Source organism: Budorcas taxicolor, chromosome 1 (assembly GCF_023091745.1).
Source record: "Budorcas taxicolor isolate Tak-1 chromosome 1, Takin1.1, whole genome shotgun sequence".
NCBI lineage: Eukaryota > Metazoa > Chordata > Mammalia > Artiodactyla > Bovidae > Budorcas > Budorcas taxicolor.
In genome coordinates this window covers 28,011,127-28,039,117 of record NC_068910.1, presented here as the reverse complement: position 1 = coordinate 28,039,117, position 27,991 = coordinate 28,011,127, and the positions used below count along the sequence as shown (strand labels likewise).

At 37.2% G+C, this 27,991-nt stretch overlaps 1 protein-coding gene across 2 annotated transcripts; it reads left to right on the top strand.

The window, feature by feature from the left end:
• The first annotated feature begins 170 nt into the window (after nucleotides 1–170).
• Nucleotides 171–27,675, top strand: UBA3 (ubiquitin like modifier activating enzyme 3). 2 transcript variants are annotated; one of them, XM_052646709.1, is made up of 18 exons: nucleotides 171–225; nucleotides 411–452; nucleotides 2,274–2,394; nucleotides 3,806–3,886; nucleotides 8,167–8,249; nucleotides 11,387–11,467; nucleotides 15,288–15,331; nucleotides 15,680–15,744; nucleotides 16,050–16,205; nucleotides 19,762–19,864; nucleotides 20,005–20,118; nucleotides 25,008–25,061; nucleotides 25,586–25,622; nucleotides 25,709–25,790; nucleotides 26,131–26,231; nucleotides 26,349–26,412; nucleotides 26,501–26,555; nucleotides 26,899–27,675. In XM_052646709.1, exons 1-18 carry the CDS (start codon nucleotides 206–208, stop codon nucleotides 26,985–26,987), a joined length of 1,392 nt encoding a protein of 463 aa, XP_052502669.1. In that variant the 5' UTR covers nucleotides 171–205; the 3' UTR covers nucleotides 26,988–27,675. The 2 variants fall into 2 exon arrangements, with proteins under 2 accessions (XP_052502669.1, XP_052502677.1); XM_052646717.1 differs by lacking the exon at nucleotides 411–452 and having other exon boundaries at nucleotides 192–225.
• The last annotated feature ends 316 nt before the right edge of the window (nucleotides 27,676–27,991 follow it).

Here is a 27,991-nt window from a genome sequence, read left to right as displayed (position 1 = left end):
AGACTTCTCTAAGTGTATTTAATCATGACTTTAATTACAAAGAAGCCTTTAAACCCACGGGAGCCTCTCACAACCAGCCCCAGCAGCCCCGCCTCCTCCCCGCAGTCCCCGCCCCTCTTCACCGGCCCCTCATGGCCGGTCCCGCCCCGCCCCGCCCCTTCGCTCCTCCCACCGTGGGGGTGCCTGGGAAGAGGCGGAGAACAATATGGCGGATGGCGAGGAGCCGTAAGTACCCGGGCTCTGCAGGCGCCCCGGGCCGGGCTGGGTTGTGAGAGAGCGCGGCGGTGGGCGGTCGCCGCCTCCACCCGGGGTCCTCCCACCCTCCGCCCCGTCCCCTCGCCCCCCATCCCCTCGCGGCGCCCAATGTGTAGCGTGATGCTGACCCTTCTTTTATTCTCTCTTTCTTTTAGGGAGAAGAAAAGAAGGAGAATAGAGGAGCTGCTGGCTGAGAAGTTAGTGCTGCCGGGAGGCCGGGGCCCTCTTCGGGGGCCCCCGCCTCCCTTCACCCCAGGCCTAGGGGACCAGCCGCAGCGGGCCCGGGGGGCTGGGAGGGGGGGCACCCGGAGCGCAGGCCGCGCGGCCTCATCCCCCGACCCCCACCCGCAGCCCCAGGGGCCCGGCGGGCCCTCCCGGTCTCTGTCTCGGGCGGGCGCTGGGCCCGGGTACCGCGCTCAGGTTCCGCGCCGGCCTGCCGGGGTGCCTGACCGAAAGGTCTTGAGGAAGGACCCTTGCGCCCCTCTTCCTCCATCCCAGATTGTCAGAGCCGAGACTTTGTGAGAAGGGAGTCTTACCAAAACACATGAAACGGACGATGGGCCTTTTTTTGGCCTTTCGGAAACACGGAGACAATAGTATTAATTGCAAACTTTTGATGAGAACTTTTAAGTCTGGTATCGTACTAAGCACTTCAGTCATTTTTGCAAAATCATTGGCTCTGAAAGGAGAGTGTTGCCTCCAGGGAGCTTATGTTCTCCATGTATTACACACCTGATTTCATATCAGATGCCTAGTTTTGTGCTAGTGAGACAGGTTTAAACGAAGTGTGTTACACCCCGGGCAGCATCACCTATTTTTATTTCCTCCTCACTTGGGACGGGAAGAGAGTGCTCTTACAGTGGGCGTGGTTAGTTAGTCATTTCTGTGGCAGTCCTCAGTAGCAGGGCCTTAGGTATCTCAGAAAGTTGAATTTCAATCGCGAGAGGACTTGGAACAAGTTAAGTTTCACATTTCTTCCCACCTTTCATTTCATTCCACTTTTGCTTAAAATGACAGCTACGATTTGAATGTTTACTATATACCACGTATTGTACTAAGGCCTCTCTGTGGATTATCTCTATCATTCTGACGTTAAGTAGCTACAGACAAGCTACAGATGAGGTTTATGCTGTCTAGTAATCTGCTGAAGGTCACAATGCTATTAATTGTGGAACCAAATCCAGCTGTGACGTCAAACCCTGTAATCTTTATTGCTAGGCAATACTTGGTCCGTTTTGTAAAAATTGAATGTTACTAAATATGTTTGAAGGTAGAAATTGTGGGATTGTAGGAAATTTGAAAATTAAAAATAGTTACAAGGAAACATGAGTCTTGCAAAGAATAGAAAACATGTTTTGTTAGAGGAGTCCCTCCTTACTGGATTGTATGTTCTGAAAGGTTTATAGATGGTATTGCCTACCTGTGACATAATTATAACCTAAAACTTTGCTTGTGTTTAGTGGCAACAGAAGCCACCTTATAGTCCTAAGAGATTCTTTTTTGAAAATTAGGACCCCAGAGAAAAATATGATGTTCCTCTCATCAGAAATAAGTTATACTTTTCAAACTTGGAAACGACACATGAGTTATGTTAGATGTCAAGCATTAGGATTCTGGAAGTGGAGGGATATTTTTGGTTTTTGTTTTTTCTTGTAGCTTATATTTTCTGTTCCAAGGCTGTTTATAGAATAGATTGGGCAGTTTGCAGTGTTCAGTAAGTTCCAAATGTTTAGAAAGCCCATTTCTTACTGATAGATCAGTGTCCCAAGTTTGATTTTAGGTTATTTTAGGAACCCAGAAACGTACTGATTATTTCCTCAATCTGTTCTTACCTTTATATAAACTATATAATAGCAAGAAAAGACAATAAAAGCATAAGCATAACTACATTGAATTATTACCCTTTGTATTTGAGCAGATCTGGTGTGGTTACCTTTTCATTTGGGGAAACCATATTAGTTGTAGGTGTGGCTTTTTCATACTGATCTTTGCAGCTGAATTTACTGTGTTCTGTGCAGAATGGCTGTTGATGGTGGGTGTGGGGACACTGGAGACTGGGAAGGTCGCTGGAACCATGTAAAGAAGTTCCTCGAGCGATCTGGACCCTTCACACACCCTGATTTCGAACCGAGCACTGAAGTGAGAAATGTTTATTTTTAAATAACTCCTCTAATAGTTTTATGTTGCAAATATAATAAGATGCTTCCTTTTTAATTTACTCATAATAAAAATACTAATAGAATTGTGTAAGTTATCTTGAAATAGTAAATAGAATATTTGCAACTGATTTTATTTGAATAATATTTGAGTTATTTTCACATTTTTCAAATGTAATATGTTAATTTTCAAGAGTAAAATGACTTCATAACCTCACTTAAAATTATGTTATACTTCATTTAAAATTCCAGTTTAAAATTACTTTTGAGACACACCGTTTTAATCCCTGCTATGAAAAATTTAACTTTCATAGAGATACAGATGTGCTTGCTTAAATTTTAAAGTTTATTTGAAGTGAGTATCTTTACTTAGAAATGAATATAATTAGTTTTGGAATTGAATATAATTAATTTATAAATAATTACTTAGAATTCAATATAATTAATTGCCTGTTAAAAAGTATAAAAAGTATGTGACTGCAGTATCATAGAGGAATAGAATTTGAAACTAGTAGTGTCTGACTTAAAGCAAATGTTCAACTAGAAACAACTTTTTTTTTATTATGGGATGGGAAATATTCCTTTACAGTAAATTTTTTATCTCCTTTTATGTTGATGAAGACATATGTTTTGAAATAGAAGTATTGTGCTGCTCCTGAATATAAGGTGCAGACTTAGGTTTGACTCATTTTATGTGAGTAACCTGAGTAATCTTGGACAAAATTGACAGTCTTCTGTATTTCTTTGAATAATCCAGCATATTTTCTCATGCTTCTGATTTTCTTTTTTTTGCGGGGTTGAGGCAGGGAGCTAATAATTTAAGATTCTTGTGTCAAGTGGTGGTTTCAAATCATATTTCTGCTGATAGGCAGAAAATAAGAGTTTTATCTGTTTTTTCTTCCTTCCATCTCCTGTTTTGTAAGTGTAACCAACTGTATGGAAAAGCAGCTGTTATTGTTCTTACCCTTTTTTTTTTAAAGACCTCTAAACAGCTTGTGCAGTGCTTAATCTTCAGTCCTTATGATTTTTACACTTTTCTATTTTTAAGAAGTCAATTAAATAATTGAGTTTGATGCTCTCCTTTCAAAGTTAAAAAAAGAGACAACTCTAAACTAGGCATATTTTTTCTTGTTAGAAATAGTAGCTTTTTCATTTCAATCAATAAAACTCAATTTAGCAACATTGAAGTTGGAACTCGCAGAAATCATTAGGGTTATACAGTTTCTGGTTCTACCTTGTTCATAAATTTGAATAATTTATGAATTTCAAAGGCTGCTCTTTATCTTCAGTTGCATTTTTCATGGAAACAGAAACTCTTTTATGGTTTATTGGTTTATTGATGGTACTTATGGTTTTTATCAACTAGATTTTAATATGCCTTTCGTTCTTTACAGTCTCTCCAGTTTTTGTTAGATACATGTAAAGTTCTAGTCATTGGAGCTGGCGGCTTAGGATGTGAGCTCCTGAAAAACCTGGTAATATATATATAAAATATGTACTTTCCTTCTCTGTAATAATTAAACCTTTTTCCTTTTCTGCCATTTCTTTATTATGATTGTAAACTGTTTCTCCTGAGCCTTTGTTAAATAAGTTTAGCAGGTCAAATTCCAGATAGTAATTAAAATGATGATGTAACTTAACTTTTTAAACTCTAAAGTCCTTGGCTATAAAGTAATGATTGATAGACATTTTTATTTCTCCTTTCTTCTCTTCTTTTTAGCCAGCAGATTTTTGTGCTTCCTCTTGCAAAGTGCTCTTTAATTCAGAGAAGTAAATAGCAAAACTGTTAATTCATATTTCACATGTAATTTCAAAGTATTTATTATTTTGTATGTCCCTCAAAATAATCCACTTAGGTGAATAGGACTCTATCTCATTTTATATAGAGTAAGACACAGGTTCAGGGATGTTTAGTGACAGGTTTTTTCTGGATTATGGTGGTGTGTCTGGAATCTAATCCAGGCCATCAATTTTTAGTCAAGTATTTGACTGAACCATTGTGTCATTACGTGATCTAATCATACAGTAATTTTTTTTTGATAACCATATGGTAATAGACTCATAAAGTATGGGAGAGCTAAACCTTTTTTTCTTTTTTGGTCAGTCTGTTTTAAATGAACATCATCTCAAGAGGGTACTATTTAGTGAGGCTATTCCTGTGTACTGGATGGAATCCATAATTTGTGACTTAATTAGTTTCATTGACTTCTGATAACTACAAAGTAGATCTTTATAAGATTTTATCAGTTTATTTAACAAAAATGGTTAGGGGAAGAATTGATTTGGAGCTGTTGTATGCTTGCCTTCTGATTAGTATGTGGAAAAGTGAAAATGGTAGAGCATACTCCTTAGAAAATGAAGCAAGTAACAGCCAGATGAAGGATCTAAATAGTCAGCCTTGGGACCTAAGTTTAAATATAAATAATCACATTACTTTTGCTAGGAAACACTAATGTCAGTCCTAGTGAGACTGCAAAAACTTAATACACTTCCTGGTACTTAGTGTTTGGTTCTGTGGGCATTGCAGGTCATCATGATGTATGTCCGAAATGAATTTGAAGTATTCACACAAAATAAATAGCTGTATGTATCATATAGGGCTTACCAGATGGTACAGTGGTAAAGACACTGCTGGTCAGTGTAGGAAATGCAGGAGATGCAGGTTTGATCCCTGGGTTGGGAAGATTCCCTGGAGAAGGAAATGGCAACCCACTCCAGTATTTTGCCTGGAAAATTCCATGGACAGAGGAATCTGGTGGACTACACTACATTCCATGGGATCACACAGAGTTGGACACGACTAAGTGCACGTGGACACACACACACACACACGATGTGCCCTGTGAGAGACACAGATACATATGATGTGCCCTGTGAGAGAGAGACACACACACACACGATGTGCTCTGTGAGAAGAGACACACACGCACACACACACGATGTGCCCTGTGAGAGAGACACACACACACACATGATGTGCCCTGTGAGAGACACACACACACACACACACACACACACACTATTTGCCCTGTGATAGGATGGAGAAGGCAATGGCACCCCACTCCAATACTCTTGCCTGGAAAATCCCATGGACAGAGGAGCCTGGTAGGCTGCAGTCCATGGGGTCGCTAAGAGTCGGACACGACTGAGCGACTTCACTTTCACTTTTCACTTTCATGCATTCGAGAAGGAAATGGCAACCCACTCCAGTGTTTTTACCTGGAGAATCCCAGGGACAGGGGAGCCTGGTAGGCTGCCGTCTATGGGGTCGCACAGTCGGACACGACTGATGTGACTTAGCAGCAGCAGCAGCAGGATGCCAAAATGACAGTACTTTATTAGATACAAATACCCTTGCAGCACAAGAACCAAAGGATTTGGGAAAGGTAGGCTGTGGTTTTCCTAGGCATTGTATGCACAAATCTCCTAAATAGTTAGCTTTTTCCATTTCAAAGCTGTTATTGCAAACGTGATAGATACCAGTTTAAAATGTAAAGTAATTAGAGGTTAGATCTGAGGAGTAGTCATCAAGCAACTTCAGAAGTGGCTTGTTGTTCAGTGCATTGTAATAATCTCTTACATGGGAGAAAACTGGGTTTTCAATTTTACCACTTGTTACTTTGCTTGTTTCACACATAAATAACAAAAGAGATAAAAAATGCATGCATATTTTTTGAACTGATCGTAAGCCCCCAGAGGCTCATTCTAAAATAAAGGATATGACATTAATATTATTGATAGAGCAAATATTTATTAAACCTCTTTCTCTATATACCAGGTACAGTTTTATATGCTAAAGATACAGCCTTGAACAAAACAGGTGTTTGTATGTTGAGGGCTTTTGTTTTAGTGGAAGGAAAAGACAAGTGAACTATGTTGTATGTCAGATGGTAATAAATGCTTAAATGCTATGGAGAAAGGAAGGATGGAATATAGATAGCCTGGCAGGAGGGGAAAGGGTTCACAAAAAGGTGCTATTTGGGCAAAAAGGTGAGCAAGAACATTCTAAGCAGAGGGAATATCTGGTGCAAAAGCTGTGAAGTGGGAACATAACTGTTATGTTCCAGGAGGACACGGAGGTCATTGTAGCTAAAGCAGAAGTGAGGAAGAGGGGCATTTTCTAGGAGGATGAGATAACAAAAGGAGCCTGGAGTGAGAGTTGCAAAAGGCTTGAGGTGCTGCTGTAAGAACTTTGCCTTTTACTCTTAGTCAGGAAGTCATTGGAAGAGGTTTAAGTCTGTGAGTTGACTCCATACAACTTTAACCTGGATCGCTGTGGCTGATATATTAAGAAAAGGCAAGAGGAAGAACAGACGAGGAAGCTGAGAGGCTGGTTTGAAGGTTGTTGAAGTCACCTAGGCAAGAGGTGATAGGTAGTCCCTTAGAAGAGGGTAGTAGTACTGGAGGTGGTGAGAGGAGGTTGGATTATGGATGTTTTGAAGATGAAATCAATAGGATTTGCTGGTGGATTGGTGTGGGACGTAAGAGGAGTCAAGGCTGACATGATAAGGTTTTTGCTGTGAGCAGCTGGAAAGATGGAGTTGGCTTTTGCTGAAGTGAGGTGGGCTGGGTAAAGAACAGATTCGCTGGTTTGGGTCAGCAAGGGTGATTGGCTTTGGTTTTGGAAAATGTTAAATTTCAGATATTAATATCTGTTAGACGATGGTTTACCTTCCAAGATGGTCTGAAATCGCTGTAAGTAACCACAACTAATAAGTGCAAGGGCGCCCCAAATTCTGGCCAGTAAATGAGGAGGAAAACTCTTGAGCAAGTAGCGAATGGGAAACCAATTTTTAAAAAGTGTTCAGATTCTTGTGAGTGAGGTGACTAGGTGAAGAAAGTGTTTCAAGGAGGGGAATTGATCCATATACCCTGCCAAATACTTGAGATGGGTCATGTCAGAGAAAGAGTTGGTGATGGGAGGTCACTGGTGACTGACAAGTGTAGTTTTCAGTGGAGTGAAAGCTTGTTTATAGCAAGTGCAAGAGAGGAATTTGAGAATGAAAGTATAGACAACTCTTACTATAAAGAGGGCAGAAAAATGGTGAAATTATTACCAAGTGATTCAATTTGATTACCTAAGTAAGCTGACCATAACCAGAGACGCACAATTGAGTCCTGAGACCCTTTTTTTTTCACTAATCTGCTAGTAAGTTTGAACACCTTGTACTGTTAAACTATGTGGCATTATCATTGAAACACACGAGTTTTGTTGCTTTTCTCAAGCTCTTTGATTGCTTGCTCTTGACTTTGCTTTTAAGGTATTTCTTTTACATGTCCAGGATGTGTGTGTATATATATATATGTGTGTGTATGTTTATAATCTTATAGGTATTTCTGATTGGCAGCATGCTTACATTAGTATAAATCTTGTAGGAATTACTTTCAACAGTATTCTAGAAAAGAATAGCAACTATAGTTAAGTAGTAAGAATAGTAATATTAAAATGTCTAGCAGCAGCAGCAAAACAAACTTTAACAGATGTGTTTATGGGATTATGAAACAACCATAGAAATTTTGAGTTACTCTCTTTGGGTTATGGATGTATTGAAAACTGAGTACCTACACTTTTTTGACCTTTACAAGAACCTTGAGTTTTATATACCTTGTATGACTCTTTAACCATTGAATACAATTGTGCAGAACTTATTACTGAGAACTTGTAGATTTAAAACCATTGAAAAGAAATTTTTAAAATTTCAAATGTGATGAACCTTTTGCTTAATTAGATATTTTTTTTCTTTTATTCTCACAGGCCTTGTCTGGTTTTAGACAGATTCACGTTATAGACATGGACACTATAGATGTTTCCAATCTGAATAGGCAATTTTTATTTAGGTGAGTTTTAATATCCGATTTTAAAATTGTGGTGATCATTCGAATTTGAGTACATTTTCAGTTTAATAATAAACTGCTGAGAGGTTATTGCTAATTTTGTTAAGAACTGTCACTCCTGTCTTAGGTAAATTTTGCAGGAATATTTTGGGCATTCTAGCAAAAATAGTTCTGTAAACAAATATATGTTTTTGTTGATTTTAAAGAAATGTCCAAAAGGTGAATGTGATCTTTGGGATGATTGTGCCTTGAAGACACCGAATTCCACTCTTTTCCTCCTGTTGATTTCATAAAAGAACAATAAATATATATTACCCCCTAGTGAGATACATTGGTAGGGACTTATGAGCCAAGACTTGAGTGGTGACTCTGGGGCAGTGAAGTTATGACACAGTTTGAACTTTTTATAGAAGGTGAAATAAGATGGTGAGTTAAGGAGAAAAAACCCAGGAGCAAGTGAAATGGAACAGAGAGGGGTAATTACCTTAGGTGTAAGTGAAATGCGGTAAACATCTAACAGCAGCTTATGTGGAGTAACTTTAAATACTAGAAGTAGTCCTTACATGCAGATCTGAGGAAAAGTTCATTAATGAATAATACTATGTAGTATTTAGGGACTTGAATGGCTTAGATAACAGTGTGTATTTGTTACTCAAAGAATTATACGGATGGGCTTTCCTGGTGGCTCAGATGGTAAAGAATCCGCCTGCATTGTGGGAGACCTGGGTTCAATCTCTGGGTTGGAAAGATCCCCTGGAGGAAAGCCTGGCAACCCACTCCAGTATTCTTGCCTGGAGAATCTCCATGGATTGAGGAGCCTGGTGGGCTACAGTCCATGGAATCGCAGAGTCAGACATGACTGAGCAACTAAGAACAGCACAGAGATAAGGACTTTTTTCTCTCTCTGTAGTGATCATAGAGTACTGACAAAAGGTGCTCAAATAGTCTTAGGATGCAGGATGAGGTTAGGTAGCAGAAAAGATAAAATTAACTTTAGGAAAGATCTTAAACAGGTTGAAGGATGGGTTAAACTAAGTCAAGTTAATGAAGTATTGTAATTGTAGGGTGAACCCTACATTTAACTTTTAAGGTTTGCTTTGTATATTTTTTCAGCCCTTGACATTTCTCTTGATAGAAAAAGTTTGTGGGCCCTGTCCAGTCTGACAAATATTTAGTGTAGGACTGCTCTTGAAATGACACCACCAAATTGATTGGTTATTGACAGTAAGCTATGCCCTTTAATACAGAGCTGAAATAATGATTGAAGATCATAGTGACAATGAAGATTTGTGAAGTGCTTAGGATATATTGGACTTACCTGGTGGCTCAGACGGTAAAGCGTCTGTCTACAACATGGGAGACCTGGGTTGGATCCCTGGTTTGGGAAGATTCCCTGGAGAAGGAAATGGCAACCCACTCCAGTACTCTTGCCTTAAAAATCCCATGGACGGAGGAGCTTGGTGCAGGCTACTATCCATGGGGTCGCAAAGAGTCTGAAGTCTGAGTGACTTCACTTTCTTTCTTTCTTTAGGATATATTAAGTACTTTCTGAGCTCTTTATCTATACTACTTAATTTAATCTCAGAGCAAACCCCACGATAGGTTCTTGTTTTCCAGGTTAAGTAATTAGGCCAAGATACCTTGCGAGGATGATGTGTTGTTGTTGTATAACAGTGCCATTCTTGCAAGGATGATGTGTATGAAAGACCATTTTACTCAAAGTACAGTTTTTCGGAGGAGCAATTGAATCCCCTAATTCTGGGATGGTAAAGTAGCAGTTCCCACAGAAACCATCTTAGAATTCTTTTTTTGGGATCAATTATGAAAGCACATATAATACACAGTCTGAAAGATTCTTGAAACTATTTTATCTACTCTGTATACCTAAAGAGTTCTGTCCAGGGTGGGTGGATGCAATACTGAAATCAAGTTCGTTGACTTGTGCTAGAGTCTCTTGTAATTACAAGTTTGGATAAAGAATAAAACTCTTACCAAAAGTTTTGAGTCAAAAAAGCATTCTGCCTTATTGGAGAGAAGAAATTTGACCTGTTAAAGCATTTTAAAAAATTCCTATTTTATTTATTTAGCACCAGAAACATTTTGTGTTGGAGTATAGCTGATTAACAATGTTGTAGTAGTTTCAGGTGAATAGCCAAGGGACTCAGCCATACATATACATGTTAAAAATTCCAATTTTAAATAAAATATGATTTCTAATGCACACAGTGACTGTTTAATTTTCATTTATTTTTCAAGTGTTTACTCTGTGCTTAGCTAGGAAGGAGTACAAAGAGATAAGAGTATGGTAACTTTCTTCCAGTTGTTCATAGTCTGGTAGGTATGATAGACCTATATATATATTACCAAAAATCATGTTGTGAAAAAGTAGTAATGAAGCGCTTATTATGTATACCTGAGGGAGTGATTTATTCCCATGACGAGAATGAGAAAATATTAGGAAAGAAAAATATCGTTCATACTGAGATAAGAAGAGAGAACTCATGTCCTTTCCTGTCTGTAACTGTGGTTATTATCTAGGAGTAACCTTTTGAAGTCTTTTATTATTACCTTCTTGAAGATAGTGGTAACATTTGCAATTCTAGATACTGCCTTTGAAATTATTCCTTCAAAAAACATAGTTATGGCTACTTATGGGATACAGCATTTACTAGTTAATTAGCACACATGGGAAAAAGGGGGTATATGAACATTCTCGCATCCCTAGGATCCCTTGATTTTTTTTCTGCCGAGACCTGCATAGTAATGCCTTGAAGTTCTGGGATTCAGGGCAAAGACATGGAAATCTCTAAATCTGGGATAATTTTTTATGTTAGGAAATACAATGTTGAGAAGTGTCTGGGAAACATGCTATTGTTACACTTTACCTTAAAAAACTTATTTTCACTTAAATACTTAATTAGACTTGTTAGTACTTAAAAATACTTAATTTGGAATATCAACAAGGGTTTACATTTAGTGTTGAATGACTCATTATTCATTAGAAATACTTAGGTAAAAATATTCCTTCTAAATAGCCTCTAGATAAATTCACTGTGGATATTTTTATGTGTGAAAGTAGATTATGTATATAATCTAGATTTATATCATGAATGATAATTTAAATATAATTTTTTCTGTAGGCCTAAAGATGTTGGAAGACCTAAGGCCGAAGTTGCTGCAGAATTTCTAAATGACAGAATTCCTAATTGCAATGTAGTTCCGTATCCTTTTGACAAATAAGTTACTCAATACTTAAGTATTTGAAGCTTATTATATTTATTATTATACAAGAGATGTTTAACATAGAGAATACAGATAGGCAAAAAACATAAGCAGCAGCAGTAAGCTTATTACTGACATACCTTTTGGTAACACTTTGTTTAATGTCCTCTCAATCTTTTCTTTTTAAGGTTATATAAAATGTTTTTTGCCCTAAATTAAGCTTAGGTAGCAAATACCTTCATTTATTTGCATATGTCCTCGACTAGACTCTTAAGTTTGTAGGCTGGATACTGGTAATCTTTGTATCGCCTTATCATAGCAGGCAAAGTGAAGAGTCAGTATATTATTAGACAAATGGAAGGTGTGTCAGAATAAATATATTTTTATAAGAAACATGTTTTAAAAAAGGACTCTTCATACTTTGTTGATTCCCATACTTTTAGGTCCAGGGAACTTTTAGTATTTTATAGAAACTTAGGAAATGGGATTTGTTATGTTGGAACTACCACAAGATACAAAAGTCGACATACACAAATCATTTGTATTTCTGTATACTAGCAGTGAACACATGGAAACTGAAATTTAAACTACAGTGCCATTTATAACCACTCAAAAAAAGGAGAAATACTTAGGTGTAAACCTAACAAAATAAGTATGGTCTTGTATGCTGAATATTGCAAAATGCAAATGAAAGAAATCAAAAGCAATCTAAATAATGAAATGATAGTGTTCAAGGACTGGATGATTCATCATAGTAAAGATGTTACTTAGCCCCAGATTTGTGTACAATTTGTATACAAGTTTCTATCAAAATTCCTGCAAACTTTTCTGTTGCTCCAAATAGATTATTCTAAAATGGATAGAGTTAAGGATTACCTAAGACAATACTGTGAAAGAATAAAGTTGGGAATCACTGGCCAATTTCAAGAGTTATTATCTAAGTACAATAATCAAGACTGTGGTGTTGCCAAGGAGAGAGTATAGACACAGATCAGCAGGACAGAGTAGAGAAACCAGAAATAACCACATGGAAGTATGGCCAATTTATACTTGACAGAGGTACAAAACAATTCACTCTAGGAAGGACCATCTCTTCAGTAAATTGTGGTAGCAAAAAAAAAAAAAAATGCATCTCAAAACTCAAAATTACAAAATAAGCTCAAGATAGATCATAGGTTAAGTATAAAATGTAAACCTGTAGAACTTTGGAAGATAACATAGGAGAAATAGCTTTGGGATGTAGGGTTTGATAAAAATCAAAACATCAACACATCAAAAGAATAATCCATAAAAGTAAAAAAAAAAGGTAAATTGAATGTCATCAAAATTAAAAATTTTTGCTCTGTGAAGGATCTTGTTAGGATGACAAGATAAGCTACACATTGGGAAATACTTATGAAGTAGGTATCTGACAAAAGATTCATCAAGAATATATGAGAAACTCTCATAACAGTAAAAAGCAGTTAGAAAATGGACCAAAAATATGAAGGGATATTTCACTAAAGAAAATAGTAAAAAGCTCATGATAAGAAATTCAGTATCACTAGCTTTAAGGGAGATCCAGGTTATGATCACAATGAGATTACTACATGGATAGCTGACATAAAAATAGTAATGAACGTTTGCAAAGATATAGGAAAACTGGAAGTGTAAAATGATAGTCATCTGGAAAACAGTTTGGCTGTTTTTTTTTAAATTTGAATATATACTTTGCATACAACTCAGCAGTTTCATTCCTGGACATTTACCATCTGTATAAAAACTTATCCTCCAATGTTCGTAGCTTTGTTTGCAAGTAGCCAAAAACTGGCGACAACTCAAACATCCGTCAATAGGTGAATTGTTAACCTGTATTACAGTTATACTGTGTATACAATATACAATTATTGTACTCAGTACAATAATACTGAGCAATAAAAAACTAATGAGGTACAGCTTGGATGGATATCAAGAACATTATGCTGAATGAAAAGTGCCAGTCTCTAAATGTCATATGCTGAATGATTGCATATAACCTTCAGATACTAAAATTGCAGAAATGGAGAGCACATTAGTGATGGCCAGGGATTTGGCATGTTGGATGGGATAGATGTGACTGTAAAGGGGTAGCAGGAGGGAGATGTTTGTGGCACTGTAAGAGTTGTGCATCTTAATTGTAGTTACACTGATCTACATGTATTTAAATGGCAGAACTTAACACACACATTGTACCAGTGTCCCATTTGTAATTTTGATATGGTTCTGTGGTTTATATATGATGTAACCGTTAGGGGAAATTGTGTGAAAGAAATATGGGACACTGTGTACTGTCTTTGCAAAAATAAAAAGTTTAAACATGCAAATACATGTCCTTATAGGGAGAAGAGGGAAAGAGTGTGTAGACTCTTTTGTCTCTCTCTTGTTTAGATCTGGGGAACTTTGGGTATTTTGTAGAAATCCAGGAGATAGCATTTCTTGGTCTGGCTCCTGGGTCTCCTGTTTTTGTTCCGCTAATGTTTGCTCTGGTTCTCTTTTGACTTTTGTTTTCTAGCTGCAGCTTATACCTCTCGTTTGCCTGGTATTCAAAAGGAATAGGGGTCTTGGTGGGTGAGGGCTAGAATTGAACATATTTATTTGTAGGCCAGAATAATAATAATAAAATCTAGAGCACACATACTATGTATTGTCCCTCTTTTCCATTTTGGTTTTTAAAGCCTGCAATGGATGATTTGTTTTAGGGGAGTGTAATTTATGTGTTACTAAATGAAATTGCTCCATTAGAAAAAATTAAAAAAAATGCTTTTTTTGCATATGTATGCTGTTCAGATGTTAAGTACTATGATTCACATTCACAGCCGGTTTTGAATGGCGTTCTTTTGGCACCCTCCAGGCTGAGGAAAGCCTTCTTATATGGTGCAGGTTGGGTAGAAAGAGAGAGACTTGAAGAACTGAGTTTAGTGAGAAAGGAAGAAAATTCACCCTTCCCTCCAACAAGGGGAAAAAAATCGATAACAAATCATTAGCACCTGAAAAAACTATTGGAAATGTTTGTGTTGTCTAAAAATTAGTTTTGCAGTAACTTTTTTTTTTTAATTTCCTATGTCTGACATATAAAACTGTAAAGGTGTAGGCACCCTACTCCAGTACTCTTGCCTGGAAAGTCCCATGGACGGAGGAGGCTGGTAGGCTGCAGTCCATGGGGTCACAAGAGTTGGACAGGACTGAGCGACTTCACTTTCACTTTCCACTTTCATGCATTGGAGAAGGAAATGGCAAGCCACTCCAGTTTCTTGCCTGGAGAATCCCAGGGATGGGGGAGCCTGGTGGGCTGCCGTCTATGGGGTCGCATAGAGTCGGACACAACTGAAGCGACTTAGCGGTAGCAGTACAGTGTATTAATTTGTGCAGTACGTTAACTCCTAGAATCCCCTTTGTAAGTGGGAACTATAGCATATCTGTTCCCTTCACTAAACAAATTTTTATTGCCTCTCTGCTTGATGCTGATGGTTGAAGACACACGTTCTATTTTCCCAGAGTTTATGGTTTTACATAAGAATTGCAGCAGAGTAGAAAGTATAACAGACATACAGTTATACTGATATGGAAGCTTGGGGATGAGAGAAACTATTCTATGTCATTAGGGGAGGAGTGTTTAGAAAACAGTTTTCTTAGGAGGTAGGATTGTTTTCATTTTATCAGATTCCTTGAATTCCATTGCTTTGAACACTGATGGCTTAAGTCTTGTTTTAAATATACATTTATAATTTGATCCTGTGGGATTGTTGAATTCATCTTACAAATTAAAAATTTAGCAGCTTAAGTTCCTTTACTTATATTCAGACATTTCAACAAGATTCAGGATTTTAACGACACTTTCTATCGACGTAAGTTTTCCACTTGAAATTCAATTCTCACTAAATTTTTATATTTTTTAGTTGCTATTTACAGATTGCTAGCTATTTGATTACTATTTCTTTATTATTTCCTTTCATTTCTTGGTGTTGGCTTTTCAGGAATATTGTTGACTGACTGAAAGGATGGCAAACTGTTTTTAAATTCTTAGTTGGCACCATTAGCTGCATTTTTATATACTGTTTTGAGTAAGGATTACTCAAGGATTGGAAGCTGTATATTTATTTTATAATGAAAAATGTTTTTTGTTTCTTAGAAATTGTGAATCATTTTGTGTGGCAGCATTTTTAAAAACTCAACTTGCATTTTTTTTCTTGTAGAATTTCATATAATTGTATGTGGACTGGACTCCATCATAGCCAGAAGATGGATAAATGGCATGCTGGTAAAGACTCAGTGTTTTTACAGTTCTCTGAAGTTCTTCCTGCTGCTCTTAACATACTAAAAATGAGACTTTGCCTCATATTTTTGAAAAATCAAAGTTTATTCAATTTTCAGTAATAGATGTAGTTAATCGTTTATTGCCAGTCATTAATTTGCAGGTTTGGATGTAAATTGCTACTAATGTAATCCCTTGATTTGGTGTATTTATATTCAGTAATGTGATTGACTTTTAGAATTGTTGAAAGCATTCTCCTGTTTTGAATTCTTATCCCCTCTCCTTTTAAACCCTCGAAACAATTTTCCTAGATATCTCTTCTAAATTATGAAGATGGTGTATTAGATCCAAGCTCCATTGTCCCTTTGATAGATGGGGGGACAGAAGGTTTTAAAGGAAATGCCCGAGTGATTCTGCCTGGAATGACTGCTTGTATTGAATGCACGCTGGAACTATATCCACCACAGGTAATCACAAAAGCACCTGCATCTGTTTGATAGTATCTTGGGGTGAAATAAGGGTTGCGTTATTAAGATTAGTCAATATTTTTGATTTTTAATTAGGATTCAGTTCAGTTCGGTCGCTCAGTCCTGTCTTGACTCTTTGCTACCACATGAATCACAGCACATGGTTCACGGTACACATACTGCTGAAGCCTGGCTTGGAGAATTTTGAGCATTACTTTACTAGCGTGTGAGATGAGTGCAATTGGGCAGTAGTTTGAGCATTCTTTGGCATTGCGTTTCTTTGGGATTGGAATGAAAACTGAGCTTTGCCAGTCCTATAGCCACTGCTGAGTTTTTCAAATTTGCTGGCATATTGAGTGCAACACTTTCACAGCATCATCTTTCAGGATTTGAAATAGATCAACTGAAATTCCATCACCTCCACTAGCTTTGTTTGTAATGATGCTTCCTAAGGCCCACTTGACTTCACATTCTAGGATGTCTGGCTCTAGGTGAGTGATCACACCATACTGATTATCTTGGTTGTGAAGATCTTTTTTGTACAGTTCTTCCATGTATTCTTGCCACCTCTTCTTAATACCTTCTGCTTCTGTTAGGTCCATACCATTTCTGTCCTTTATCGAGCCCATCTTTTCATGAAATGTTCCCTTGGTATCTCTAATTTTCTTAAAGAGATCTCTAGTCTTTCTCATTCTGTTGTTTTCCTCTATTTCTTTGCATTGATCGCTGAGGAAGGCTTTCTTATCTCTCCTTGGCTATTCTTTGGAACTCTCCATTCAGATGCTTATATCTTTCCTTTTCTCCTTTGCTTTTTACTTCTCTTCTTTTCACAGCCATTTGTAAGGCCTCCTCAGACAGCCATTTTGCTTTTTTGCATTTCTTTTCCGTGGGGATGGTCTTGATCCCTATCTCCTGTACAGTGTCACGAACCTTCATCCATAGTTCATTAGGCACTCTGTCTATCAGATCTAACCCCTTAAATCTATTTCTCACTTCCACTGTATAATCATAAGGGATTTGATTTAGGTCATACCTGAATGATCTAGTGGTTTTCCCCACTTTCTTCAATTTGAGTCTGAATTTGGTAATAAGGAGTTCATGATCTGAGCCACAGTCAGCTCCCAGTCTTGTTTTGCTGACTCTATAGAGCTTCTCCATCTTTGGCTGCAAAGAATATAATCAATCTGATTTTGGTGTTGACCGTATGGTGATGTCCATGTGTAGAGTCTTCTCTTGTGTTGTTGGAAGAGAGTGTTTGCTATGACCAGTGCATTCTCTTGGCAAAACTCTATTAACCTTTGCCCTGCTTCATTCCGTACTCCGAGTCCAAATTTGCCTGTTACTTCAGGTGTTTCTTGACTTCGTGCTTTTGCATTCCAGTCCCCTATAATGAAAAGGACATCTTTTTGGGGTGTTAGTTCTAAAAGGTCTTGTAGGTCTTCATAGAACTGTTCAACTTCAGCTTCTTAAACGAACAGAAATCATTCTGTCGTTTATGAGATTGCATCCAAGTACTGCATTTCGGACTCTGTTGTTGACCATGATGGCTATTCCATTTCTTCTAAGGTATTCCTGCCCACAGTAGTAGATACAATGGTCATCTGAGTTAAATTCACCCATTCCAGTCCATTTTAGTTTGCTGATTCCTAGAATGTCGATGTTCACTCTTGGCGTCTCCTGTTTGACCACTTCCAGTTTGCCTTGATTCACGGACCTGACATTCCAGGTTCCTAAGCAATATTGCTCTCTATAGCATCGGACCTTGCTTCTATTACCAGTCACATCCACAGCTGGGTATTGTTTTTGCTTTGGCTCTGTCCCTTCATTCTTTCTGGAGTTATTTCTCCCTGATCTCCAGTAGCATATTGGGCACCTACCAACCGGGGGAGTTCCCCTTTCAGTATCCTATCATTTTGCCTTTTCATACTGTTCATGGGGTTCTCAAGGCAAGAGTACTGAAGTAGTTTGCCATTCCCTTCTCCAGTGGACCACATTCTGTCAGACCTCTCCACCATGACCCGTCCATCTTGGGTGGCCCCACATGACATGACTTAGTTTCATCGAGTTAGACAAAGCTGTGGTCCGTGTGATCAGATTGGCTAGTTTTCTGGGATTATGTTTTCAGTGTGTCTGCCCTCTGATGCCCTCTCGCAACACCTACCATCTTACTTGGGTTTCTCTTACCTTGGACATGGGGTATTATCTCTTCACAGCTGCTCCAGCAAAGTGTAACCCCTGATTTCGGGTCGGGGGTAGCTCGTCTTGGCCGCCGCCCCCGACCTTAGATGTGGGGTAGCGCCTCTTGGCCGCTGCCCCTGACCTCGGACGTGGGGTAGCCCATCTCGGCCACTGCGCCTGACCTCGGATGTGGGGTAGCTCCTCTTGGCTGCTGCCCCTGACCTTGAACATGGGGTAGCTCCTCTTGGCTGCTGCCCCTGACCTCGGACGTGGGGTAGCTTATCTCGGCCGCCGCCCCTGACCTCGGACATACGGTAGCTCCTCTTGGCCGCTGCCCCTGACCTCAGACATGGAGTAGCTCCTCTTGGCTGCTCCTGTGCCAATGCAGCCTGGCACTTGGTTGCCGCCCCTGACCTTGGGCAAGGGGTAGCTCCTCTCGGCCATGCTTCTGCGCGATCCGTCGCAGCCGGTGTTCTTCTGCAAAAAGGCATGCTAAGAACGATGATGAAATACGAAATTTTGCTCTATTTAAGGAAAGATACATAATGTATCTTCCCTGATGGCTCAGCGGTAAAGAATCTGCATGCAGTGCAGGAGGCTTGGGTTCCATCCCTTAGTCTGGAAAGATCCGCTGGAGAAAGAAATGGCAACCTACTCCAGTATTGCCAGAAAAACCCCATGGACAGAGGAACCTGGTGGGCTCTAGTCCGTGGGGTTGCAAGAATTGAACACGATTGAGCAACTGAGCACACACATACATAGACTCAATATCATTTTGATACTGTCCTGTTCTTATAATTCATTTCTGTTAGTTTTTTATTTGGAGAGTAAGGATCAAGGGATCAGTTAGAAAGTTATATGTGGGATGGAGCTGTAATCTGTTTTGTTTGGTTTTTGCCTGTGTTTCAGGGATATAAAGACACCAGAGATGAGAATGATATTTCCAATGATGAGGCTCTTTAATCTGCATTTCCACATGAAAGGGCATTTAGAAGTCTGATTTATAAATTTATTAGTTTTTATTTGAAATTGATTTGGTTAATTTTATATCTTCAGATTTAAATCTTAAACATAATAGAGTACTCATATTTGAGAATTTATTCACTCCTATTCTTCCCATGTTCTAACAAAGCTTAACTTTATATATTTTTTTAAGTGTAGGGCAAACCTATTTTTCTAGGGAGATCAACCTAAGTGAAGTGACTTAGATCAGCTATGTTAATTTCAGAAGCATTCTTAATAGTATTAAATATTTTGTTTCTGTAAGGGAAAGGCTAATGTGAATTATAAGAAACTTTGCAAACTAGATCATAACTAGAAGTTGCATTTTAAAATAATTTATTTAAAATCCACTAAAAAAGGCAAACTGTGTTTTTAGGTTAATTTTCCCATGTGCACCATTGCGTCTATGCCCAGGCTACCAGAACACTGTATTGAGTATGTCAGGATATTGCAGTGGCCTAGGGAGCAGCCTTTTGGAGGTAATAAACCTAATTTCCTAATTCAGAATTACATAAGATACTTGTCTATATTATTTATTTGGACATTTACTTTAAAAATAATTTGATTTATGTGTACATGTTTTTGTCTTCTGTTCTTTTTTCCCCCCCTTTCCTGACAGAAGGGGTTCCATTAGATGGTGATGACCCTGATCATATTCAGTGGATTTTCCAAAAAGCCCTGGAAAGAGCATCACAATATAATATTAGAGGTGTTACATATAGACTCACTCAAGGTAAGTTAGTGAATTTTCATTAATAACGATCTTAAGATGGTCCCTTTTTCAGAGGATATGATGCTTTGGGCGAAATAATTGATAAGTGATTTCAGATGGTACTGTCCCTTTGCTATTCAGTAAAGGTGCTCTGGAAATAACAGTTTCCAGCTGCCCCAAATTTGTTAGAAGGAAACTGAGTTTACTAGAATCCATAGCAGTTTTTAACTTGGAGGAATTTAATCATTGAATCTTATTTACTTAGGCTGGGAGGAGTCCCTGAGTGATCCAGGGCAAGCCATTCATTCACTTTATCTTTTGCCGTAAGAGCAGTTGATCTGTTTCTGGAGCAGTCATTTCACATTTGGACAGTATTGTTAAGACAGTTCTTCTCTGTATTGAAGAAAAATCTCCATCTTTTTCGTGTGGGCTGGATATTGTCCCAGAGTATGCCATATGCTTATGCCATATGTAAATTTAATTTTCTTTCAAGTAATAGCCCTTAACATATTGAACCCTCCAGATTGTTATCACTCCCATCAACCTTGCTAGTTACTTTAACCCATCAGCATGTTTCCATGACTCAAATTCCTATCATGCTGTTTTCTTCTAACCATATTTCAGTTATCCATACTTCTCTGAACTATCCAGGTGAGAATGCAGTGCTCTAGGATGAGTCTTTGGATATGCTTCTGAGCATTGATGCAGTCTTAGAGGAGGCCAGGGTTTTGTATTGTTTGTGGTTTACATTGATGCTCTACTTTTGATTCCTTTAGGTTACTGTCTGCTAAAATCTGGAAGTTTTTTTCACATATGCAATTGCTAAGCCACATCCCACTGTTATAGATTTGGCAGTTTTTGGGGGATGGCATTTTTTTTCTTTCTTTATATTCAGGTATAGGTCCTTTTAAGTTTATTCTTAAACTCATCCTGCTGTTCTGTATATATGTGTATTAGGTTGGTGCAAATGTAATTACAGTTTTGAACTGAATTTTAAATCGTTATAACTAGGCTTGAACATATCCTTATTAATCAAAGTAGGAACCATTATTAATCAACACATTTTTGCTAATGAAAAATAAGTTTGTTTATTCCTATAGTATAAAAATCTGTGTTTTGGGATTTGACAGTCGCTTGGAAAGCATTTTCTGCTGCCTGCTGGTTGTGGAAGCATTTTCCCTGCAGAAAGTTGTCGAGATGCTTGAAGAAGTGTTAGTCAGTTGGCGAGAGATCAGGTGAATATGGCAGATGGGGTGAAACTTTGTACCCCAGTTAGTTCAACTTTTGAAGTGTTGGTTGTATGATGTGTAGTCGAATGTCTTGGAGAAAAATTGGGCCCTTTCTGTTGAGCAATGCTGGCTATAGATGTTGCAGTTTTCGGTGCATCTCATTAATTTGCTGAGTATACGTCTCAGTAATGGTTTCACTGGGATTCAGAAAGCTGTAGTGGATCAGATGGGCAGCAGACCCCCAGTAGTGACCGAGACTTTTTTTTGGTGTGAGTTTAGCTTTGGAAAGGGCTTTGGAGCTTCCTCTCAGTTCAGCCACTGAGTTGATCATCACTGGTTGTATAAAATCCACTTTTTGTTGTACATCACAATCCCATTGAGAAATGGTTCATTGTTGTGTAGAATAAGATGATGCTTCAAAATGATGGTATTTTTGATTTCCAGTTAGTTCTTGAGGCACCCACTTATTGAGCCTTTTTACCTTTCCAGTTTGCTTCAAATGCCAAATGACCGTAGAATGATTGACATTGAGTTCTTGGCAATTTCTCGTGTGGTTGTAAGAGGCTTCACTTCGTTGATGGCTCTCAATTGTCATTGTCAACTTCCAGTGGTTGGCAACGATGCTCCTCATCTTCAAAGCCCTTGTCGCCCTTGCAGAACTTCTTGAACCACCACTGCGCTGTATCTTCGTTAGCAGTTCCTGGGTCAAATGTATTGTTGATTTTGTGAGTTGTCTCCGCTGCTTTATGGCTCATTTTGAACTCAAATAAGAAAATTGCTCTGATTTGCTTTTTGTCTAACATCATTTCTGTAGTCTAAAATAAAAAGAAAATAAACAGCAAGTTATAAGTCATTTAGTAAATAAACATAAAGTGAGAAATGTACATCAAAATGATGTATAACATAATCACATTTATTTAGAATGTATTCCAACATCAAATGGCAGATTTCAGCACTGCAAAACCAGTTACTTTTGCACCAACCTAATATGTTCTTTATGCCTGCCAACTTAACGTATTCTTTTTAGCTTCATATCACTTGTTTTGATATCTTTTTATCTCTTTTCCAAATACTTAAAAATTTTAATAAGACTAAAGTGGCTGAGAACAGATAACTGAATCATACTTCTGGTCAGGACCTTTTAGATTTATTCCCTTCTGTTGACCATATGTTCTTGAGTACTTCATGTTTCTTTATCTTGTTCACAAGGGTGTCATGAAAGACCTTTCCAGATGCTCTGTTGAGACTCATCTTCCACATTTCCCTTGGCTCCAAAGCTAGTCATGGTAATTAAGTGAGGTAGTCTTGTGACTTGTCTCAGTAACAATCCTAACACTCAGTTTTAGTGACTAATGTTTCTTAGTGTATCTACTCATAGTTCACCTTTCCAGGAATTTTGTCCAAGATCATTAAGCTCACCAGAAAGAGCTTTTTCTTTCTGAAAATCTGCCATTTCTCTCCTGTAATTATTTCCTGATGTTTTAGTACTGTCATTTGAAAATTCTCTTCTTACACACTCCTTGTTGCATTTGTACACTCATTGTTCTGTTGTTCTGACCTGCTTTGTCTTCCTGGAGCACAGCGAGCATGATCCCACCTTAGAACTTTAATAACTCCTGATCCTTATGCCTGGAATACTCTTCCTTGGATTCCCCTCAGGGTTGGTTGCCTGTCCCTCAGGTATTAACTTAACAATTTCCTGATCATACCAACTGATAATGACTTATAAACCATTCACTATTTTACCTTTTTATAATTGCTCAGAATTCAGATAGCCTTGTTTTCCTATATGAAGAATATTTCATCCTTAGAACTCTGATTCATCCCTGTTTTGGGACCTTTGTCCCTGCCATGTTCACAATTGCACTTGCCCCAGGTCATTGCATGAATGGGTCTTTTCCATGGTTTAGATTTCTATTCAAATTATTACCTCCCCAAGGAGATGGTCTAATGGACTCCTCCATCACTGTAAGATAATTTTTTTTTTACTGCTTCTCTGTACAGTACCTAGAATGGTATCTGGCATATAATCCACATTTATTTGCTAATTGTTTGAATTAACGAATGAATTCCGTTTGTCGTGATCAGGAACTGCAAACTCATTTCTGTGTGTAGTCTTTATTTATCCTTCCATACCTTTTAGCAAGGCTTGGTGTGCATTTCTTAGCTTGATGATTGAGGGCCTTGACAAAGAGTAGAGAAGCCAAATTGGAAGTGGAATCCAGATTTTTTGAGGGGTAAGAGATGGGTGAATCTTTTATTGGACAGTGTGTCTTCATCTTCTCACTGTTTGTGACAACCTGTTTCTCCTTCCACTACATCCTGCTCTTTGTGTTTCACTGGAGAGCTTCCAGGAATTGCCAGGAGGTTAGCTCCTCCCTATTACCTCTTTTCTGAAATTGCACATAATGGTCAGATGGTCAGAATTAATTTTTTAAAACAGCTTTCTAGCTCATTAACTATTTTCCTTTCACATCTTAGATATTTGCCTTTCTTAAGTTTTTAAAGCCTGACCTGCCAACACCTAAAATCTTGAAAACACATCTTTCAGGGCTCTCTCACAGTCTAAGATAATATAGCTACTTTTATCAGAATTTTTGTTTTCTAAAATGAACAGTACAGATGTAGTTACAGAATATTTATTTTGTACTTAAAAAATAATTTTAGGTGGGGCTTTGGTTATTCCCAATCTGTGGATACTAATATGAAAAAAGTTGGGTAGAAATAGAGAACTGTGTTTAATATTTTGTATAGTCCATGTTGTAGAGGGAAACAAAGTGTTTAGGGGCAGTTTTTCTGTTTGTCTTAAATTTTTGTGAATAGAATGGCTAAAACTAATAGACGAAGAAAAACTAGTTAGCTCTTACTCCTCTTACTTTACTCAAACCTTACTGAGGATAGCATGGTATACTGTATCAGTTAAGATTATGTTCTCTTGCGCTCTCTCTCTCTCTCCCTCCCATGTGCGTACGCGCTTACCCTCAACCCGCGTTGATGCGCTCTTCCACTCTCTTCTCTTCTTCGAGGATGGATTCTCCTGCTATCTTCTAAATAAAATAGAGCTGTAACACTGATTTGTCTAAGAGCTATGGCATGGTTTGTTCAATACCGCAGAGCTGTGACATGCCGAGGGCTTTAACGTCCGATGCTCCAAATCATTGTTGTGACGAGACAAGAACCGAGAAGCATACACTTGCCTGACAATTATGTACATTAGGGCAGATCTGGGTTCATATATCACCCCTATATCTTACAAGATGTATAGCTGTGGATGTTGTTTATTTCTCTCAACATCATTTTCCTTAAAATCAGAGTAATAAGACTAACATGATGTTATGCAAATTCAGTAAAATTTTATTTAATTTTCATACTTTTGGAGCAAAATAAACACCCAAAATTTTAGGATTTATTAGTATATTATTGTCACATCTTTATATGAAATAGTGTGAAGAATTTACTTATCTTTCCTACTATAACTTGGGATTCTGAATATGCTGTTAATACAAAATAATGTGAGTGTGAAAGAAGATTGTTTCATGGTTAAACTTAAGTCTATTTTCTGACCTGAAAGCCTGAAAAATCAAGTAATGGGCATGATATTTAATAATAATCATTGTCTAATGCAAGATACCTACTTTTAAAAAAAAGGAATAACCATATTTTAATTAATATATTTTTTAGGAGTAGTAAAACGAATCATTCCTGCAGTAGCTTCCACAAATGCAGTCATTGCAGGTGAGGAAAAATGGCCACAACTTAATTTTATTTCCTTCCCTTCAGATTTTCAGTACCTAAGTTGGTATTTCTGCAGCTACATGATCTCAGAAAACTAGTGTTCTGGGGATTTGATTATCTTCTTGGGTGGATGGTAGTATAATTAAGCTGCCCGCAAAACTACTGGACAAACTATTGGACCTTGTATATACCTCGTCTTACATTATTTCATACATAAACTGCTCTATAATAAGACATTTTAGTGTCATTTCTTTTTAATCAGTATAACAGGCTACTCAATCTGAAGAAGAGGGAAGAAAACTTATAATTTTACTTTAAAATGTTACTTTATCATTTGGATTATACAAAACATAAAATGTTATATTCTCAGTTTTTAAAAATAATAGTGTTTTTGTATGTATTTTTCTATTTATTTTGTAATCGATAGCTTTGTAATTTTATCTGTTCTGATTTATAACTAACTTCTGTTTTTAAATGTCTAATTTTCATTGAGTTAAAGCATCTTTATTTTCTTTCCTCTTCAGCTGTGTGTGCCACTGAGGTTTTTAAAATAGCCACAAGGTAATGAGTTTCGTTTTTAGTATGTATGTAAGTCTGTGCTTTGATCTGGCTCAGTTATATAAAAATGAACACTTTTTTCATTACAGTGCATATATTCCCCTTAATAATTACTTGGTTTTCAACGATGTAGATGGACTGTACACGTACACATTTGAAGCAGAGAGAAAGGTTAGTAGTAGTATACTAATGAAAGCTTTTTTGATTATGCATACTTTGATTTTTAAATATTAATTACTGGTTGGAAATGTGAATGAAATTTCCCACACCATTAGTATTTTCTGACTTCCAGAGCCCTACTTACTGTATATCTTTTGTAGTACAGCCTGAAATAAATACTGTGTGGTGAAATAATTTAGGAAAAATGGCCCATTGGGAAAAGCAGGTTTTAAAACATAAAAATTTGTCCATAGGAAATAAACTGATGATAAAACAACTTGATTTTTATTTCATCATTATAAATACACTGTAATTGGTACATGTGTCACCATGATTTGTGTTTTATGTCTAGGAAAACTGCCCAGCTTGCAGCCAGCTTCCTCAAAACATTCAGTTTTCTCCATCAGCTAAACTGCAGGAGGTTTTGGATTATCTAACCAATAGTGCTTCTCTGTAAGTGTTCAGGACTTTTGTTATGTTGTAGAAAAAAATTTGTGATTTTAAAACTTGAAAAACTAGAATTGCTTTTTTTGAAAAATGATTCTGACTTTTTTTTTTCTTATAATTTAGGCAGATGAAATCTCCAGCTATCACAGCCACATTAGAGGGCAAAAATAGAACACTTTACTTACAGGTGATCAGTGTTCAGTTTTTTTTTCCCCCCACAAAATTACATTAAAAGTTTAATTTCACTTAATGTGCTTTACATTATTGTTTTCTAGTCAGTAACCTCTATTGAAGAACGAACAAGGCCAAATCTCTCCAAGACATTGAAAGGTATTTTAAATGAGTGTATTTACTAATGCTAATCAACTTCTTCTGTTTTTTTTTTTTTTCAGTAAAAGTAATAAAGGCCAGTTTTAGATTTGCTCTTAATGCTTTTGAATGGTAATACCATTCTAATTAGTTATATCTTAAGAAACATTAATAGAATTAATTGCTCTTTGAGTAGTGTTAAAAAATCTGTGTGAAATAAAATATAATATTACCTTGAGTAAAGAGAACTGGATTTTGATGTTTGTTTAGACCATAATTTGCTATAGTTTGTGAATGTGTTATCTCTTTTCTTGAGATTTATTTTTTTGCTTGGGTTAATTTAGCTTTTTTTTTTTTTTTTTAGAATTAGGCCTCGTTGATGGGCAAGAACTGGCAGTTGCTGATGTCACCACACCACAGACTGTACTATTCAAACTTCATTTTACTTCTTAAGGAAAATAAATCTTCACTTAGTAGAAAACTCATGAAAATATTATACTTCGTGGATGCTAAGAAATATAATTGATGTCATTTTTAGCATTAGTGTTGCTGGAATTTGACTTTTTAAAATATGAGCCATTTTTTTAACTTTATACCTTTCCCTTGAAGACAAAATTTTGGGGTTGGTGCTTGTGAGCATTTTCATTAGTAATATGGAAAACGGTGCCTGGGGAGGGAGATTAATGAGCAAATATATTGCTTCTTTTAGAGGAGGAGGCAAATACCCTCTTGTATGAGAATTTGGATATGGTCAAAGAATGCATTCTTCAGTTTTCATTTGAGCACCCACATATACAAAAAGATGTCCCTTAAAAAAATAAGAAAATTAAGTTTTAAATAATATTAAATACTGACATCTAGAGCATATGTTCAACATAGCCTGCTTCTTGCTTGATTTAATATTAATTGTGGCTGTCCAAATGAATATTATTGCAAAAGTTACCTTGTCCATAATAATTTGAAAACGGTATATAGCTGAACACCTGTGCTTGGAAATGGGGTATATTTTCATGTGTTTACCTTCAGTGCCATAGAGGCCAATATGCACAACATTAAAGCCAAGACATGGATGTTTAAAAGAATTTAATGTTTAAACCATTACCACTGATGCTTTCACATTATTTATTAATAAAATCATATATTGTCTAATTTTGTCACTGAAATTTTTAAAATATATTTAGTAAGTAGTTCTGTACTGATGTAGAAATAATTTTAAAACATGTAGCAGAGTTACTAATACAAAAATTTTATAGTACTTGAATTAGTACTTTAGCAACAATAAATACCTACTGATTTAATTTGCTCTGACATAATAACTTAATGAAATGGAATGACTTAATTTTTATATTAAGGCCTCTTGAAATGCTTTTTCCCCCTTCCAAAAGTCTAAGGCTTAAAACAGAATTAAACATAAGTACTGAAAGTGAGTTTTAGTATCTTAGTGTGGGAACATATAG